This window comes from Syngnathoides biaculeatus, chromosome 13, assembly GCF_019802595.1.
Source record: "Syngnathoides biaculeatus isolate LvHL_M chromosome 13, ASM1980259v1, whole genome shotgun sequence".
Classification (NCBI taxonomy): domain Eukaryota; kingdom Metazoa; phylum Chordata; class Actinopteri; order Syngnathiformes; family Syngnathidae; genus Syngnathoides; species Syngnathoides biaculeatus.
In genome coordinates, this window is record NC_084652.1 from 768,238 (window position 1) to 787,194 (window position 18,957).

The following is an 18,957-nucleotide window of genomic DNA, read 5'->3' on the forward strand; positions in this document are numbered from 1 at the left end:
TCCAGACTTCATTCTCTTTAAATCCAGATTCGTTTCTCTTAACGGAACCACTTTCGGCCCGTTTTTCTTGTGCAAATTCTGAGGCTTCAATGAAATTTGTGACTTTTCACTGTAAAATGATGACTTTATTCTTGTAATATTACAAATGCGTCCTTGTAAAACTGGTATTTTTCTTCAGAAAATTGCAACTTTATTCTTGCGCTACTCCACAGGTTTTTTTTTTCAAATTGCAACTTTTTTTCCACAATATTATCATAAAAATTTAGATTCTCTTAAAATTATGGTATTTTATTCCAAATGTGTTGTGCTTTATTCTTGTAAACTTGTAACTTTAGTTTTATGACATTAAAAACTTACAATTGTAACAACACTGCTTCGTATACTTTTAAAACTGTAAAATTATGACTTAGTAAAATCGGACTTTTATTACAACTTAATATTACAACTTTAGTCCAAGTTTTTGGGAATAAAATTTTTATTTTAATCCTCTAAAAATGTGAATTCTTCCCTGTAAAGTGAAGCATATATTATATACATATTGAATTTTTTTTGCATTGTCCTCATAAAATTACAACTTTGTCATCTTAAAGTTATGACTCAAATTCTGACTTTTTTCTCTCCTCTTATTCCAAATTTAGCCTGATAAAATTGACCTTTTTTTTTATACAGTAAATTTCTCACATTCATGTCTAAAAAAATTCTGCCTTTTCCCACATAAGACTGTGGGTTTATTCTTGCAGAAATTATGATTTTATCCTGACTAAAGTTGTGAAAAATGTTCCCTTCAAAAATTGCACATTTGCCTTGCATCATCTTCTCAAAAACAGAAACTTTTTTTCCCAGATTGTATGTGTGATATTAAATCTCTTTCCAAATTTGTTTTTATTATTGTAAACTTGCATTTTTAGCCCAAGAAAATGACAAACTTACTCCACATTTTCCTCGTTATTCTTGCGCGATTAAACGACGGTCGGTGCTCAGATAACGCAGTTGAGCATTATTTTGGAAAGGATTTTTTTTTTTTTTTTTTTTTGCACAGATAGTCTGGGATTTGATGCCGTCGATGCGGCAGCCAGGTTGCCAGACTAATTAATATAGCGGGAGTGGGCATCCTGCCCGTGATAAATCCAGCGGGAACAAAGAGTTCTGCTCTTTTATCATTTCTAATAGAGTGGCTGGAGCTCGCAACAGACTGCGCGTTCTGGAGGGATCGTTCAATAAAACACAACAAGGGCGTTTATCACTTTTTTGCAGAGCTTAACTTGCGCAAGACCCCCCCCCCCCCCCCGCACAACATCACGGGTATCCCGCTCGCTCTCGCGCGCGCTCCCGATTTCGCCGGCCACGTGACGGCTTTTGACGCCCTTGGCACTGCGCGTTACCTCGGCGAGCGATCGGGCATTTGTCTGCTTTTCAGGCTCTCGTCCTGAGGTTTGGCGATTTTCACTGCGGCGGCGATGGGGCAGCCCGACAGACTGGGAAGACAATCAAACACGCTGTAAGCCAATCGCTGACACGCTCTCATCTCTCTGCGGCCCAATCGTCTTCTTGTTATGATTTATTCTTATTGTGATTTACCTCCGGTGGGTGCTCCGGTTGCTGTTGACGTGGCCTCTTCCCGTGCAACCGGGAGTCGGACACTTGAGGACGTTCTCGTGCATGGCCAAGACTGACAGCACCAAAGGGAAAGAGAAATGTGACAATTAGCTCTTTATTGGGAAGCATATCTGCTCACTTTTTAGCGCTTTCTTAGCAACTCGCTTTGGTGACGGAAGCATTTGTCCAAAATGGACCCCCAAACACCTCACCTTGATATTTTACCATCAAAATCCTGTCGAATGGTGCAAATGAACTCACATAGTGGAAACCATCTTTGTCACGATGATGTCAGGGTGATTTTGTTGAATTACTCTGATGAGGGCGGCACGGTGGCTCAGCTGGTAAAGCGTTGGCCTCACAGTTCTGAGGTCCCGGGTTCAATCCCAGAACCGCCTTTGTGGAGTTCCCTGTGGGCACTCGGGTTTCCTCCCACATCCCAAAAACGTCCAACATTAATTGTACACTGAATTGCCCCAAGGTGTGATTGTGAATGTGGCTGTCTTGATGTGCCCTGTGATTGGCTGGCAACCAGTTCAGGGTGTACCCTGCCTCGTGCCTGTTGACAGCTGGGATGGACTCCAGCACTCCCGTGATCCTCGTGAGGATAAGGGGCTAAGAAAATGGATGGATGGATATTCTGATTAGAATTCTTTACATTTTGCTCAAACTTATCTTTACAACGGTGCAATTTAACCCTTCACGAGGTTCAGTATTTAAGCGTATTTAAGTGTACCTGAATACCTGACGTCGAGGTCAAACTTTTCGTCACTTTTTTCCCAGGATGGTGCAAATGAGCACTTCCTGGGAACCACATTTGGTCATGTGACTGGGGGCACCATGAATGCGTCACAATGAGGTGAGGGTGACTTTTTCCAGTGAATTTGAACTGATTAGAATCATCTCGATGCTGCTACACGTTACCAAGGTACTTGGTGTGAGAACCAAAGTGTATTTGCTGACTTTAGTGCACAGGTGTCAAAGACAAGGCCCGGGGGCCAGATCCGGCCCGCCGCATGATTTTATGCGGCCCGCGGAAACAAATCATTTCCGTCAACTTCTGTGATTCTTGTGAAAATCTGTACGGAAATTTCAAATTGTCACGTATCATAAATGGTAACGTTGAGATATTATAAGCATTTTTGTGTGACCAAGTATGAACAATGTCTGAAAAGACCATTACACTTGATCTCTAATTCAAAACTAGTGTGAATACGATGCGGCAATTAAGCATCATGGTTTTAGCCATAACGGGAACTGAGGGAAACCATAACTACAATGTGGCCTGCAACAAAAATGAGTTTGACACCCCTGCTTTAGTGAAAGTTTAAAATAGACGCTGGCACCTAGCAACAATTTCTCCAAGTAAATTTGAACAGATTCGAAGTCTAGATTTTGCAACCAAAACCATCGAGACTGCTGCTAATGAACTCTACATTGGGAACCATCCATCCATTTGCTCAGCCACTTATCCTCACAAGGGTCACGGGAGTACTGGAGCCTATCCCAGCCAATCGCCGGGCACATCAAGACAAACAACAGCCGTACTCACAATAGGGGCAATTTACGGTGTCCAACATGCAAACGCCACACAGGTGGGACTGGGATTTGAACACCGGTCCCCAGAACTGCGAGGCCAACGCTTTACCAGCTGGACCACCGTGCTGACCATTGGGAAACATTTTTGGTAAAAGGGGTTCGAAAGGAACCTTTAAAGTCTGAACATTTGTTTTGTTAACTTATTCCATCTTATCAGGGAAGAAACACAATGATTAGCATAATATTCTAATAATCTTTGGCCTTTTGTAAATCCGTTTTGTCCCTCCCCCCGTTTTTTTTTTTTTTTTTTTTGTCACCCAATCCACAGTGAAATAATTATATAGGCGCGCCAGATGGAAGTTGAGCAAGTCTTGCACTGTTCTCCATTCCAGGGTTGGAAATGTTGAATTTGCAAGTGTTTCAATGAGTCACGCTAAATGTTTATGAGCTGAACATAGAGAACAGCGAACATTTTAGGCATTCAGCGACGATTTATGAAAGTGCTTGGCGCGTGTGAGCGCGAGGGAGAAAGTGGCCACAATGTAAATACAGTGGCTTAGTGCAAAGAAAGACGGCTGATTATATTCTTCAAAACAAAAGCGTCGCGAAGGGGCTGCCGTGCATCCTTAGAAACTTCTTTTCTCTCCGCCACGTCCTCCAATTAGTTGGCCGCACTTGTCATATTTATTTTGTTCAATAGCATACTAGCTCGACCCTTTGATTCGCAAACACTGCCTACACTCCGCTAGAAAAGTTAATTACTTTCCGGTTGCTTTTGTAACATTTCGCTTTAATGTCCAATGTTTGTGGAGTTTTGTTGGAATGTCTTAACAATCGCCAAAATGGAGGGGGGGTTTGAAAAGTAAAAAAAATAAAATAAAAAAAAAAGACTTCAATGCACGAGGCGCACAAACGCTTTATGTTACTTGTTTAAAGTGACGCTGATGTTTGAACTGAATTCAGTGTTTAAGAAAGCCGTGCTCCCTACGAGCAGTCACTGGAATTAAACAAACATTTTATGTCTAAATAATAAACACCCTTATAGACAGTTTGCAAAATTGTGTACAGGAGCTGGAGCAAAAAATGTTGTCCATGATGGGTTTTGATTGACACCGGGAGTTATTAACGGTGGCCTCCACTAATGTAGACGCCGTGCTCCCAATAATCGGCTGGTTCAAAACAAAAAAACAACAACAAAAACCCACACAGCCCCAAAATAATGTTGCTACCAGTGGTGTGCGAAGGGATGGTTGGAAGGGGATGTGACCCCCCCACAACCCCCCACCCGCGCATCCACCTGGGTGGCAAGTATGGCATCTCGACAGGTTTAGGTGGTTACTTTTCAAGGTGGGAAATGTTGGATATACACATTACTGTGTACCGTAATTCCCGGGCTACAGAGCGTACTTGGTTATAAGCCTCACCCAGTACATTTGTAAAGGAAATACTATTTGGTACATACATGGGCCGCAACCGTGTAAAAGCCGCAGGTGCCCACATTGAAACGCGAGATATTTACAAAGAATGACGGTACACAGAGTTTAACGCTAGCACCGCCGCACTAATGCTAGCGGCATCGCGGTAACGCTACCGCCGCGCTATCAGGGCCGGTATGACGGTTTGAGTGCTCCCCCGTGCTGAAACGTCTCTTTGTGATTAATGCGCATGCATTACTAACAGGGAAACTCTGGGTACGTAACAGACGCTTGCTGGGAAATCCCCCGGTCTCATAGTTCCCCTTCTTCTCCATCGAGGGGGCTAACACACGTTGTATCCTAACCCTAACCTACCCTTAAAACAAAAGTTGATAAAAAGATATACACATATATGTACGTTCGCTGTGTTCATCTTTCTGAGACGTCCATAGCGAACATGAACACTCGGCGACAAGTTGGCGAATGGCACATGTTGAATGGAACATGGATGGGGACGTTTCAGACTGGCCGGAAGTTTACAAAATATAGGAACATGTGCATTAATATACACACATGCGCATTAATCACAAGAACACTTTTCAGCACCGGGAGCGCTCAGACCATCACACTGGTTAAAAAAAAAAAAAAAAAAAAAGCATAGCGGCAAAAATCACTGAGACGCGGCAGTAACAAGTTAGCGCAGCGCTAACAGGGCCGGACTGGTAAAAGTCACTTCCTCGGCACATATATTCCACCAGTCTCACTCTTAATTTTTCCCCTCGAGTGCCCCCTTGCGGCCGTTAGAAAAAAATGCACAAATTAGACGAACCACTGCATAAACCGCAGGGTTGAAAGCGTGTGAAAAAAGTTGCGGTTTATAGTCCGCAAATGACGGAATATATTTCGTAGTACATTTACAAATTCAATAAAAACAATGTAAACTAAAGAAAATATCGAGAAATAAATGAAAAAAGTATTGTATTGTATTTCATTGCATGGACAGACAACAAAACATGATAAACTGCATTTGAGATTTTGTCCTCATAACTGGACCAATGTAGTCCGATGAAATATGAAATAATATTTCATGAAAAAAATGGGGTGTAAATAATGAAGAGAGCAAAGATGAATATTTTTGCACACTCACTCTCTGGAGGAACTCGCACTTTATGAGGACACCCGGACAAACTCCTGTGGTGGGGGTAGAGTCCGGTCACGTGACCCGTCCCGTCGCAGCCCGGCGTGGGACACTTGATGTCCCGCTTGTCCGCCCGCGGAGAGTCTGGAGAAACAAACAACTCAAAAACTAAAAGATGTATTTTTCCGTACAAGAGGAGTTTGTAGTACGGGACTCGTTTTCTACACGGCGGGCCAAGAGATTGAAATATCACGCAAAGCCGGACACTTTTTCTTTTTTAATATCTATGTATATATATAAAGCATCTATTAATCTGCCGTTTTAGTTAAGGCTGTAGTTGAACAGACTTCTTACCGCCCGACCGCGGAAAGATTACACGGAGGATTACACATTTAGCCACAGTCATTTGAAGAATCCCGCTGTAACACGAGCGGGACTTTAGCAGGATTTAAGACTTATGGTCATGGTTAAATATCCATTTGATTGCTATCAAAATCCAATATTCGGGGTGGTCGCAATTTAGGTTTATTATTATTATTATAAGTCTGTTTATGTATTACTTGACTTGTAGCCAAAAATGTTTAAGCGCCAAAGAGGATTTCAAGCTCGGATTCCTCTCGATTTCTTTTTTGTTTTTTTTGCGATTCTCTTTTCGGGTTCATGAGGACGCCGTGGGTGGATTTGGTTTTTCTTCACAGTCTGCTTTTTCTATAGCAGGAGAAATCTTTTTATAATTGCGAGCACGGGCCGGATCTTAAACTAAATGGGCCCGGAGTATGCCCGCCAACCTAAGGTTGTCGGAAAAGGCAAGACCTTATTGTGAAGAAGAAGGTGCGGAGGGGGTTTCTTGGCAACCGGCCCGATCCGATCCACGTACCTTTGCCCGCGGGGTAGCCGAGCCTGTTGTCTAGGTCCATCATGCGCTGGTGCCTCCTCTCATTGGTCATCTGCTCCATGAGGAAGCGGTCCATCTCGCGGTAGGCGTGATGCAAGGCCTGCCTCTGCTCCGTCTGGAGCGCGATGGCCTGCTCCAGCAGGCTCAGGTTGACTCTGCCGCGGCCCGCGTCGAGGCCTCGGTAGCGGAGGTGGTCCAGCGGCCAGCCGTCCAGCGGGGGAAGCCTCTCCGCCTCCGTGTCGCTGTCCCCCACCTCCCCCACCTCCTCCTCCTCCGGCCTGTATCCCTGGAAAAGGCCCCCCCGTCTGCTCAGCTCCGATTGAGGTTCTTCCTTGACGGGCGAAGGCTCCTCGCAGGTTCCGGAGGGGCTCGAGTCGTTGACTTTTGCGGAGAAAGCCCAGCGGAGCTCCCTCGGGCTCCGCGGGGACGACGTGTAGCTGAGCCTGTCCTGACTTTGGTCTTCCTCGGCTTCTTCTTCCTCATCTTCGTACATTTCCGGCGTGCTGACCTCGCACCGCGGCGAGTCCTCGGGGGTCACCTCGGACCAACCCAGCGAATCGTTGGAGCGGCCGTTTCTGTCCGGCGTGCCATCGATCGGACTGAAGTTCCCATCTGAAACGAGACATTGATCGTTTTGTGAGCATAACTGTTGCGCGTAACTTTTCACCCTAGTTCAATATTTTATGCAAGGAATTAAAGCCATTTCATCAGTGTCTATATGTATTATTTTTACAATATGTATTCCGTCACGACGGAACAAACACGTGTTTTGGGTGCGCTCAGCGGCGGGATAAAAATTTGCTTGTAATCTTCCAAAATCCTTTTAAGGTTTTAGAACTTGTGTCACTTTTTCTGCAAATAATACAGTGAGAAAAACATGTTATTGGGAAAAATACATGTAACAGCATAAGGTGGCGGGATTTCCAAGTAATTACTCACCACTAAGTATATTTTAGATTTACATTTATGAAATGCTTTTTTCTTTTTATTCTTGTGAGCCGAACATGAAAGACGGAATTGGGGAACAAAATTGTTTTGCTTCTGTCCTCTTTTTTTTTTTTTTTTTTTCCTGAAGCAACAAAGATTGAAGATGAAGATTATGGGGGATTTACAGTATGTTTCTTTTTTAAAATAATAATTAGTAATGTGTGTTTTTAAGTTGAAGCCGAGCGGCAACATGTTGTCATCCGCTCCAGGGCTGATGTCAAAACATCAAATCTGATTTGTGGGGATGAAGAGGAGGAAAGTGAACATTCCTGAAAACAAAAATGGAATCAGATTATCCTTTAAGAAAAATGAAAATAAAATGAAAAAAAAGAGAGACTGGCATGCCGCTCAACGTTGATTTCACTGCTACGTTTTGATGTCAGACGGTTCCGTGCAATCTTAATTTGTCAAACACCAAAAGATTCAGTCGCTACAACACGTTTTAGAATACAAATTTAATACTCAATTAAAAAAGGTTTTAACTTTTGATGGCGAAGAAAATTAACTCTGTGTTTTACAAAGCGGAATTAGGACCAGCAGGGGGGCCGCAAACTGGAGAAAAGTGATGACAGGTACATGATTGACACAGAAACCAGCAAAGACAAAAAAATCATAACAATAAAAAACAGTTGATTTCTTTTGTCCTCAGGTTAACATCAAAAATGGTTTACCACTGTTTTATGATGGGGGGGGGTCCGTCTTTATTCCCGCAATAATACAACTCAGAAGATGATTGCAGCTCTGTTCTCACTAAATTAAAAAAAATCTTCTTCCCAAATTATGATTTCGTTCTCACTGGATTAAAATCTTGAAGCTTTCCGCCTGTTAAAAAAATATGACAGTTCTTGGCAGACATTTTTCAAGAAAAACCGACTCTCTTCTTATAAACTCAAACAACATTTTCATGTTTTTTCTTCTTAATTCTGCTAATCTTGCGAGCAATTTGCTACTTAACTCGCAGTATTACTTTTTGGGGTTAAAATTCAAAACTGTATCTTATGAGACAAATTCTTGGTCATATAAACGTGAGTTTTTCCCCATAAATTTCTCTTTGAGTGCAAACAGGCGACAGATTCCTCTGTACTTTTTTTTTATTTGGATTCAGCACAGATCCACACCGTTTCATGCAAATCAACGCTGGAGTGGAGTGTTATGTAATCCTGCAAACTACAGTAGTTTCTACAGTATGTGCACATTATGTATTGAAATGTACTTCACAATCTTTCTTGAACGTCGGCATGACGACGTTAGTTTATGTACAAATACACACAAGGCAAAAACTGCTTAACCTGCGTCTTTAATTTTTATATGCAATGGAAGACTACTACTATTGTCAATACATAATTTCCCTCTGTACAGTATATCTTTTTTATTTGTCAAAAGTCCACTGAGAACAATATTCCTAAATTTACAGAGCAAATGGTAGCCTTCAAGAAGTCTTTTAAACAGCCCATAAACATTACGTCCCCACACGGTCGTCATATATAAAATAAAACAAACGTATGTTTGATGGGCCTCAACGGATTCATCTTGTCGACTTATAAGAGGCGCACATTTTGTTTGACGGATTTTTTTTAAACCTGGTTTTGCCTGGTTTAAAGATTTTGACCCATTTGGCAAGTTTGCTCCGTCTCATCATCGCCACCACCCGTGCGATCTGATTCCTCCCAATCCATAGATCGAAACCTACTTTTTGCATTGATCTTAATGCTGTCTGGCCACTTAAGAGGATAGAAAGTAAAAAAAAAATAATAATAAAACGTTAAAAAACACAAAACCCAAAGAGCCTTAACAGAGAATAAGTTGGGAGCATTTGAGAGGATCAGAGGAGATTTGATGGAATCAATCCATCCGATAGCCTTCCATTGTTAATCAGCGGCCGCCACTTGAGAGACACGACGGGCGTCGATAAGTGGTTGTTTCGCATGCGTTAGAAAGGATGACTTTAACCCTCTTTAACTGACGTTAACACATATTAGGGCTTCAGCGGATGACTGTAAGACCAAGACCAGGCAATGAAACGACTGGAAGAACACAGCACGTAGGGCAAGGTTACAAACAATTGTTGTGCGCCACGCGACACGATCATTTACAACGCAAAACTGATGAAAACCTCTGATATTCCCATTTCCTATTTTTTACTCGAGCACAAACCACACACGCAGTTTTGAAGCTGTGCTGGAGTGCTTCTCCAAGTCAGAGGTGTCACTACGGCTGGTATTGGCTAGGACGACACCGGGTGGTGCTTCCTCAGCACATTTCGGTCATTTCCGGTAGATTTATTTACTTTACTTTCCTTAACAAGGAAGAAAGCAACGACAATGGCGACTGTGGAACAGTGTCTGCTTGAACAAATGGACCTAAATGACCAGATGATTCATTTAATTATGCTGCAAAATTAATCAAGGCGGCGCAGGTGGCACGTGGAGCCGGGAGGAACAATGAGTTTGTCGTCACAGCTTGTGACTAAAACGGACCACTCACAAGAGATAACTTTTCCCCACACAGCCACTTTTTTTTTTTTGACGCGGCAGGCTAAGCACAAGCTAGCAGAGGTCCTGCAGGGGGCAACGCGTAGGTCACGTGATGCGAAGCGGACATTGCCGGGAGTATAAAGTGACCGAAAAACTCACGCTAGCACAGGGCAAACTCTACACAACAAGAGTCAAACCTGAAATTTCAGAATTGAGAAAAAGACGTGCTAAGCCTTCATCTGCCATATGAAGAATGAATTCATTCCCACGATAAAATTTGGGAAAAGTACTCCGGTATTTCCGGTGTATATTACACTCTCAAGTATAATACACAACCCCAAAAGTCAGAATAACCCTTAAACCTATGTATAATATGCACTGTTTTGGGGAATAAATGCTTATAATAGTAGACAATTTACGGTGATTGAACAGAAATGAAACAGTAATAACAACAACAAAATTTGTGCATTTTTTTCCGGGCAGTGTGTTCAGGAAATATCATTTTTAGAATGTAAAAAAATCCTGGGATGCACAATGGCTCAGCTGGAAAGCATTGGCCTCACAGTTCTGAGGTCCTGGGTACTATCCCGGCGCCGCCTGTGTGGAGTTTGCATGTTCTCCTCGTCCCCGCGTGGGTTTTCTCCGGGCACTTCGGTTTCCTCCCACATCTCAAAAACATGCAACATTAATTGGACACTCTAAATTGCCCTGTCGGTGTAATTGTGAGTGCAGCTGTTTGTCTCGATGTGCCCTGTGATTGGCTGGCAACCAGTTCAGGGTGTACCCTGCATCGTGCCCGTTGACAGCTGGGATAAGCTCCAGCACTCCTGCAACCCTCGTGAGGATAAGCGGCTAAGACAATGGATGGATGGATACAAATTCTGCACCTCTTTTGTAAAGATTTCAAATCTTATTCCACCCTCGTATGGAAAAATACCAACATTGTAATCGATATTTTGTATTGAGGCATTTACTACTAAGAAATATGAAATAACACAAAATACTTACTGGTAAGCCATTTACAATTTCCTCTTGTTTTTTTTGCAATTTTTTTTCTCGAGAGACTGAGAAAATTGTATCAATGTAAACTGCATAAGTGATGATATTCTACAGTTGGCCTTATAAGATCTGAGCACAGGACTGTATGTCGTCAAGACAAATCTACTCAGTGCATCCAAAACAAAGCCAGCAAACGCATTTACATTCATGCAGCAGGCGAACGCGGTTTTGTTCCACATCCAGCTGGACACACACGCGCACACACAAAAAAAACTTGGATCCCGGCGACGGTTTGTGTGTTGGAGCAGGTGAAGAGTTGTCACTCCAGAATAGCCATTAGCAGCACTCTGCAGCAGGCCCGCCACTTGGCCGCAGCTGAACACGACGCGGCTCCACCAAAACAACAGCCTGATTTCGACGCGGCCGCCGAGCGCCTTCCCCGCGCCGCTAACGTTCTCGCTCTTATTCTCATTCATTCTTGACAGGAAAAGCAGAAATTCAAGGCAATACAAATGTTTCAAATGGCTCAATATTATACCGCGACTCTAATTTTGATTGAAGGCTTCGACAGCAGCAACAAAAACATGATTCCTTCCCCAAAATCAATTTAATTATTATAAGGTAACGTGAACCCGGGAAACAAATCAATTCCATTCCCAGTGAACTCCTCTCGCTGTCCATTTAAACGCGCATGTGTACTATAATGAGCCGTCGACATTATGCCTAATTATGTATTAGACTGTGTTGGAGGGCTTAACAAAAGCTTTTGAAAAGGGACAATTACGTTTGTTGCTTAGTTACGTCGTTAAAAATATACCAAATCAGTGCAGATTATAGTGGGCAAGAATGCACGTGTTCACCAAAATGGACAAAATTCAAGTCATTAAGGGCAAGCCTGGGGGATTGGGGGGGAATAAACCACTTTTTTTTTTTTGCCCCTGATAAAAGACAAAATGAAAACAGAAAGTATTGCGACTAATGCATGTTGGAGAAGAGTTTTTTCTGCCAATCCTGCCAAGCTGTGTTGACGGCTAATTTGTTTTCCGCCACTTGAATTGGAATTGAATTGGAAAAGGATGGGAGGGGGTCTCATTTGAATCAGAGTGAACTGGGGCGGGCGCCCATTCACATTCTCATTCTATGGATTCAATGGCCATTCAAGGACAGACGAGGGGGGTTCGGGGGAAACGAGCTGGCCCCGACCGAAGCCGGTGCCGCCAAGTCCGAACGATCGCGTCAGGATCGTGGGTCAAAAAACTTGCGTCGGTTCGGCGAGACGCAACTCGCGTGGCCAGCGTCCCGCGCGCAATGGCCGCGGTCCCCGCCGGTTGGCTGGCGCCGCCCGCGAGGGGAGGGGGGGGCAAAATATGAATGCAACAGATGGGATTTTAAAATTCAGCGTGGATTGTTCATCAAAACAGACAAAACAACGGGACATCTGTTTACCTGCTGGAGTGTCGGCGCTCCTCGCCGCGTCTTTGTCCCGCCGCGGCGCCTGGTCCCCGCTCTCATCGTCGCAGGCCTCGCTGGGGCTGTAGTGGCGCGGCTTCATCAGCAGGGACTTCCTCTTGTTGACGGGGGCGCCCGCCGCCCCTTCCTGTGCGCTCCGTTTACGAACCGACGGGCCGTACGGGCTGCGCACGACAAATCGTGAGTCTTACTTCGAAAGGCTCCTTGCGATCGGGGGTGCCAGATATCTTACCTGTTACTCTCAACAATAAAGTCTTCATTGGTCAGATCTGCATCAAATAAATTACAAAAATGAACAAAAAAACCCCATCATATAATGACATTTTTAAAGCATGAACATGAAAAAGCCCTAAAAAGTCTACCAAGTCCTACAAGAATCATTTTAAGGGACGAGAAAAGTTGCAAGCTTAACAAGAATGAAGTTGTAATTTTACAAGTGATTTCAATTTACATATAAGAATAACTTCCCAATCTGTTTTTCTTGTGTTACAAGGAAAAAGGAAGTGAGCGGCCCACTTCTCGATGCGATCTTCTTTACACCATCCGACCTTTCAATTCCATGCGCTTCGACCTCCCAGACTCAAAGCTATCAGTTTCTTTTTCCACCATGTGAAAGACTTTCAGTGCGCTAATTAAAGCACCGCATTTAAAGGGAACGTGAGAAGCCGCTGTGATTGGACAGGATTGAAGTGACTGAGATGGCACCCACAGCAGCGTAAACGTCTCTTTTAGCCGGTACACGGAATTACCACGTCGTGCCAGATAAACTGCAGTCACGAAAACAGAGCCCGTAATCTTACGAGAATTAGATTATTTCACGGGAATAAAGTCGGATATTTAGAAAAGTTAAATTGGAAATGCATGTTGTAATAAATAATAAACAATAGAATTTAAAAAGGAATACTACATAGTAGAATAATACGTAAAATGTTGTGAGACAAAAAGTTCTTGTTTTCTGAGGACTTAATCGTACTCTTATTTACATTAGAAAAGACTTGCATGAGGGGAAAAAATATTTTTATGAAAATACATTTTTAATTGTATGAGAAAAGTTGAATCTTGGTGGGGGTGGAATATTCTGCTGAAAAGTTTTACGAAAAGAATATTGTAATCACTCATTGAATTATTATTGTATGAGGAAAAAGTCAGAATCACATGGTAATAAATTATAATTTATGAGAATAAAGTTTCAATGTTTACAAGAGCAAAAATTGTGACTCCTTTGAGGAAAAACATTAATGCTCCATACAGAGAAAAATGAAAGAATATTATGAGAATTAATTTGGGGGAAAGTGAGGGTGTTACTTTCTGTGGTCAAACAAACGAACATGATTTTGAACACGGTGCAATCATGTCACGGCTTTCCCTCAAAACACGAGGAAGCATATTTGCATAACATCTGGGGCAAGCTATGACGATACATCTTGTCTTGCATTATCAACATTTTCATCGTGCTACTGCTAGTTTGCATCAAGCGTCATCCTCGTTTAACATCAGCGCCTTTCGAGACAATCAAAAACACAAACAAGCAATAAAAAAAAAGAGACATCCCAGTTTGGAACTATTGGCCTTTTTCTAAACAAAGAGCAAATATCAGATTATAGATACAAAAGCATTTTTGTCCATAACCTTAAGGGCCGATATAATTGCTTGGTAAAATATTACCGTAATTTCTGGCCTATACGCCGCGACTTTTTTCACACCCTTTCAACCCTGCGGTTTATGCGGTGATGCGGGTAATTTGTGCATATTTTGTAACGGGCGCGAGACGGCACTCGAGCGGAACAGGTAAGAGTGAGACCGATGGAATATATGTGCCGAGGAAGTGACTTTTACTGGCCGGGCCCTGTTAGTGCTACCGTGTTACTGCCGTGCCTCTGTGATTTTTACTGGTATGTTTTTTTTTTTAACCGACCCTGTTATCGTGGCGCTAGTGTTAGTGCAGCGCTAGCGTTAGCGCGGCGCTAGTGTTAGCATTAGCGTGGCACTAGCGTTAGCATTAAAATCTCTGTGTACCATCTTTCTTTGTAAATATCTCGTATTTCCATGTGGGTTTCAATATGAGTACTTGTGGCTTTTACACAGCTGCGGTGTATGTATGTACCAAATGGTATTTCCTTTACAAGCGTACTGGGTGAGGCTTATAACCAGGTGCGCTCTGTAGGTCGAGAATTACAGTACATTAGTTTTGTAGTTTTTGTATCTTAGTCGGGTTTATGATTGCTGGATTTGAATGAAATGGCGTGCTGCGGGAAATATTGTATTGTGTGTGTGTGGATGTTAAATGACATTTTTCCCATTTGAGTGAAATTTCTATGAGAATTGTACTTCTTAAAGTACCACAGGGTGTGGAGAAAAAAAAAAAAAAACAAATCGGTGCATGACTCCCTTTATGGCTCGGGGGCAATGCCGGCGCGAGAACAAAGATGCGGACACTTCACTGACATCAAAAGCTTTTCATTGAGTCACACGTGTATCCCGTCCTTTGACAGCGCTGACAACGTGATCTAAAAGGGTTAAATCAATTTTGCGTCTGAATAATAATACAAATAATTTGCTTTTCACGCGTCTCGCCGACACGCACAGGCGTCCGCGAGGCCCCCAGGAACACTTGCAATGATGACATTTTCAGTTTAGAGGCTTTCAATCACACGTCTCACGTACGCGCGCACACACGCACGCACACTACAAACACACGTATATGCGGTCTTTACATAATTTGTGCTGCAGTCCCGATTGCATGAAGTTCTTCCCGTGGAGGTAATCAAGAAAAGCAAAGATCCTGTGCACAATTCGCTGCTAGTAAAGTTAGACCGTCGTGCATCCGTTCACGTGCCGCTCACCTGTTCCACACGTATTCAGGGTCTGGTCCTCACCGTCAGAATCCATCTGGAAAAGAAACAAAACAAAACTAAAATGCATTTCAAGTCCAAGTCCCAAAAAAATCATAACCTGGGCTAAACATCATGTACAGTGGGAAAGCAAAAGTCGACACACCCCTGCTCAGATGGCAGGTTTTTGTGATATAATCCGTTTTGTTTTTCTTTTTTTTTTTTTTTTTAGGTAGTGTGGCACATCTTGTGGCGGCCATATTTGCCCACTTTTCTTTGCAAAATCACTCCACATCTTTCATATTGCGAGGGGCACCTCCTACGCTGTGCACAGCCCTCTTCACAACAGCACGTAGATGTTCCATTGGATTCAGGTCAGGACTTTAGCCGGGCTTCCAAAACCTTCTCCTCTGGGGTGTGTAGACTTTTTATATCCACTGCATCTATTGTATGATCATGTGTGGTTGCATATTAGAAGTCTAACACTACCCTCTGTAATATCTTTTAAAGTTACAGTACAGTTCCTGTCAGCTACAGTAAGCTAACCGCTTTGTGTGTGTGTGTGTGTGTGTGTGTGTGGTGTGTGTGTGTGGTGTGTGTGTGTGTGTGTGCGTGTGTGAGAGCGAGCGAGAGAACAGGAATAACTGCAATATTTCAAATTAAAAAAAATAATATATGCATTTTGAATGATACCGATAAGTTAAATAGTTTTACTTTCAGGAAGTGCAACAGTATTTTATTTTATTTTATTTTTTAAGAAATTAATGGTTGTAGCAGGAAGAGTTGAAGCAGTTTGAATTATTATACTGTAAAAAAACAGTCAAAATGGATTTTTTTTATTGCTTCGGCTCCATCTGAGTTTGCACAATGATATTCAAAAATGATTTTGACATGTTTTACCTGCCAACCACAGGCTGAGCCACACTGTGTTTGTTTGCGGCGCCTCAGAGAAGTTGCGAAATGCAAGTTTTCAGACACCTTTGCATTCATTTTTGCAAAATGAAAGCAGGAGATTACTTTTTTGTACAGCTAAAAACACAAAATGTTGTCCTCCTTCCAGCGCAGTTTGCAGCTGACACTTAAGCCCAAAGTTATTAATATCCTGACCAAATTGGGCACACAAATGAACACTCAGACTGAACATTTCTCGTCCTTGTAAAACTTGGATTGCTCACTGACATTGAAATATTCCACAGTAAAGCTCTTCATCATTTTTAGCCAAATCTTTCTCCTGAAAATAATAAAAGAGGCCAAATATGCTAAGAAGCTTCAATTTCTTTTTTTTAAACATTTTGACAGTAAGGCTCCAGCATGTCCCGTGACGCTTGTGAGGATAAGCAGCAAAGAAAATGGATGGGTGGATGGATTTTGACAGTAAAATGACTACATTTACAGCTAAGTTGAATCTTCTCTACCTCAAAAAATTGCAATTAAAATCACCTTTCAACATTAAGTAAGATATTGGTTATGATTTTTTTTCCAAATTAAAAAAATGTTTCAATGAAAGTGGAAAAAAATGGCAAGATGGTCATATAATTCCTAGATAAAAATGGAATATTAAAAATAAAAAAATAAAAACTAAAAATTTAAGTATTTTTGAGAACAAATAAAATAAAAAATAAATAAAAATCATACTTTAACAAGTTAATTTCAAAATCTATCTAAGACATCCAACTGAGCTTTCTTGACATTGAAAAAGTACAACTTTTTCCATCAAAATGTACTCCGTATACCTAAAAAATGTACCAATTACTTCCACTTCAATGCCACGGTGTAATTTTCATTTTCTCTTTTTCTCCAAAATTTTGAACAAACACCCCAGATATGGATAACTAGAGATGACCTTTGAACTCCACATTTGGAGCTGGTCTACACGATGACATGAAAATATGAAGACGCTGGCCAAATGATGTTGCTTGTTGGGCTGTAATTCTCACAAACAAACAAACAAAAAAATGTACAAGTTGGGGAAAGGTGAAGAAAAAAAAATGAAATGACACAAAATAATGACATTAAAGCGCACACAGCCGCCTCCGCTTCGGCCGTGTGCGGTCGCATGTGTGTTTATCCTAAAATAGTCGCAACAAAAAAAAAAAAAAGAAGAAAAAAATCCATCCACTTTGTCTGTGCGTTGTTGGTGGCTCCCAAATAAAAGCTATTAAACATAATTATTCCAGGCTGATGGCGGCGTATAGTGGTCACCAGCCAGCGAAATGTGTGAGTCACAGGATGCGCCGCGTTCTTTTTTCCTCCCCCCCCCACCCCCGATAATGGCAAACATGACTCCTCTCTCTCGTTTGCTGTTGTGATTGAAGGCACTGACCTGTCATACATTTATAATAGGGGAGCAGGTGTGGCAGTGATGGACCTTAATTTCCTTTAATAAACCTTTTTATGTGGCGCACTCTTAATGCCACGCCGAGCCCTCGGAGGTCCCGCTCGTAATAGCTTCATTACTTTTGATTACTGCGGCCTATTGAGACAAACAACTCCCAAATACTATACATTAGCTGGTGTAAAAAATGAATGTACCTGGTTAGTTTGGAACACTTTTTTTCCCCCCCCGCTCACATGCACACAGAAAAATGTCTTCAAAATGGCTCTAAATATCATCCATGACATGCTTGTTTTGATTTTTTTGGAAAGTTTTGTGTTAAAAAAAAACAACTTTGTTAAGCAAAAGGAATAAAAATTTTTCAATTTTAGTGATAAAATGGGAATATATATTAGAATAAAATGAATGAAAAGATGAAAATTTTATAGCTGTGAAATGGAACTGAAACTCTTACTTTTTATACATTTTTACCTAATTAAAAACAACATGTATTTAAGTTTCCTTAAATTTATGATCAACCATAAAAGTGCTGAGAAATTTTCATCAAGTGATACAATACGGTATTGTGTGTATTGTATGAAAATTAAAATAAGTTTGTCCTCTGAAATATCTTTCAACCTTCCTTAAACCATTCGTGGGCATTCATGATTTTCACGCATTATATCCTTCAGTATATCAAAATATGTAAGTGCTTTAATCTGATTCTGATTCTGGTTTATTGGGACGATCTACAAAGTAAAGCCAAGTACCCTCTCGCGGGCAGGCTCCCATTTTTGGGACGAGATTATGAAGGAGTAAAGTTATCATATAACTTAACCATGAATGAAATATCTCAATCATATATCAATTCGGCAACAAAAATTGCCACCCTGCCCGTGAATGGGTTAAAACATTTTTAGGACCATAAGCAGTATAATATATACATATATTATCATCTTGGGCATCATAAATACAAAATGATGCTCCATTTAACCTCAAGGCATTCAAAACTGTGAAGTGAAGACACCACAACAATAAAACTAAAAAAAAACGACGCATTCGTCAACAAAGCTTGAATTATTCGTGAATGCTTTTTGTATTTACTTTTGATGGGTGTTCGGAGGGCGCCGCGTTGGCAAAGGTGGCAGCTTGGCGGTGCCCGGCCTGACTGACGCTTGTCGTGTCTCTCAAGGGCCGATCATGTGCTTCATTCCCTGCGTGGAAAAAAAAAACAAGAGAACAACAAAAAAAAAAGAAATCAAATTATTAAAAAAAAAAAAAATAAACAAAAAATTTAAC

General features: G+C 41.7%; 1 protein-coding gene and 1 long non-coding RNA gene across 4 annotated transcripts in view; one reads left to right on the top strand and one right to left on the bottom strand.

Annotated features, from left to right (window-relative positions):
- Window positions 1-18,957, bottom strand: part of st18 (ST18 C2H2C-type zinc finger transcription factor) — a 52,665-nt gene that overhangs the window by 16,849 nt on the left and 16,859 nt on the right. Inside the window, 8 exon segments of the mRNA XM_061840140.1 lie at window positions 1,383-1,475; window positions 1,579-1,669; window positions 5,698-5,832; window positions 6,566-7,195; window positions 12,490-12,677; window positions 12,746-12,782; window positions 15,357-15,402; window positions 18,763-18,872. Coding sequence (XP_061696124.1) covers window positions 1,383-1,475; window positions 1,579-1,669; window positions 5,698-5,832; window positions 6,566-7,195; window positions 12,490-12,677; window positions 12,746-12,782; window positions 15,357-15,402; window positions 18,763-18,872 — 1,330 coding nt within the window.
- Window positions 1-18,957, top strand: part of LOC133511332 (uncharacterized) — a 55,633-nt gene that overhangs the window by 16,609 nt on the left and 20,067 nt on the right. Inside the window, exon 3 of one of the 3 annotated variants that reach the window (XR_009797874.1) lies at window positions 13,007-13,705. The exons of the other annotated variants lie outside the window; for them this stretch is intronic. This is a non-coding gene — a long non-coding RNA (uncharacterized LOC133511332). Of the gene's footprint in view, window positions 1-13,006; window positions 13,706-18,957 lie in introns of those variants that run through there. 3 annotated transcript variants of the gene reach the window in all.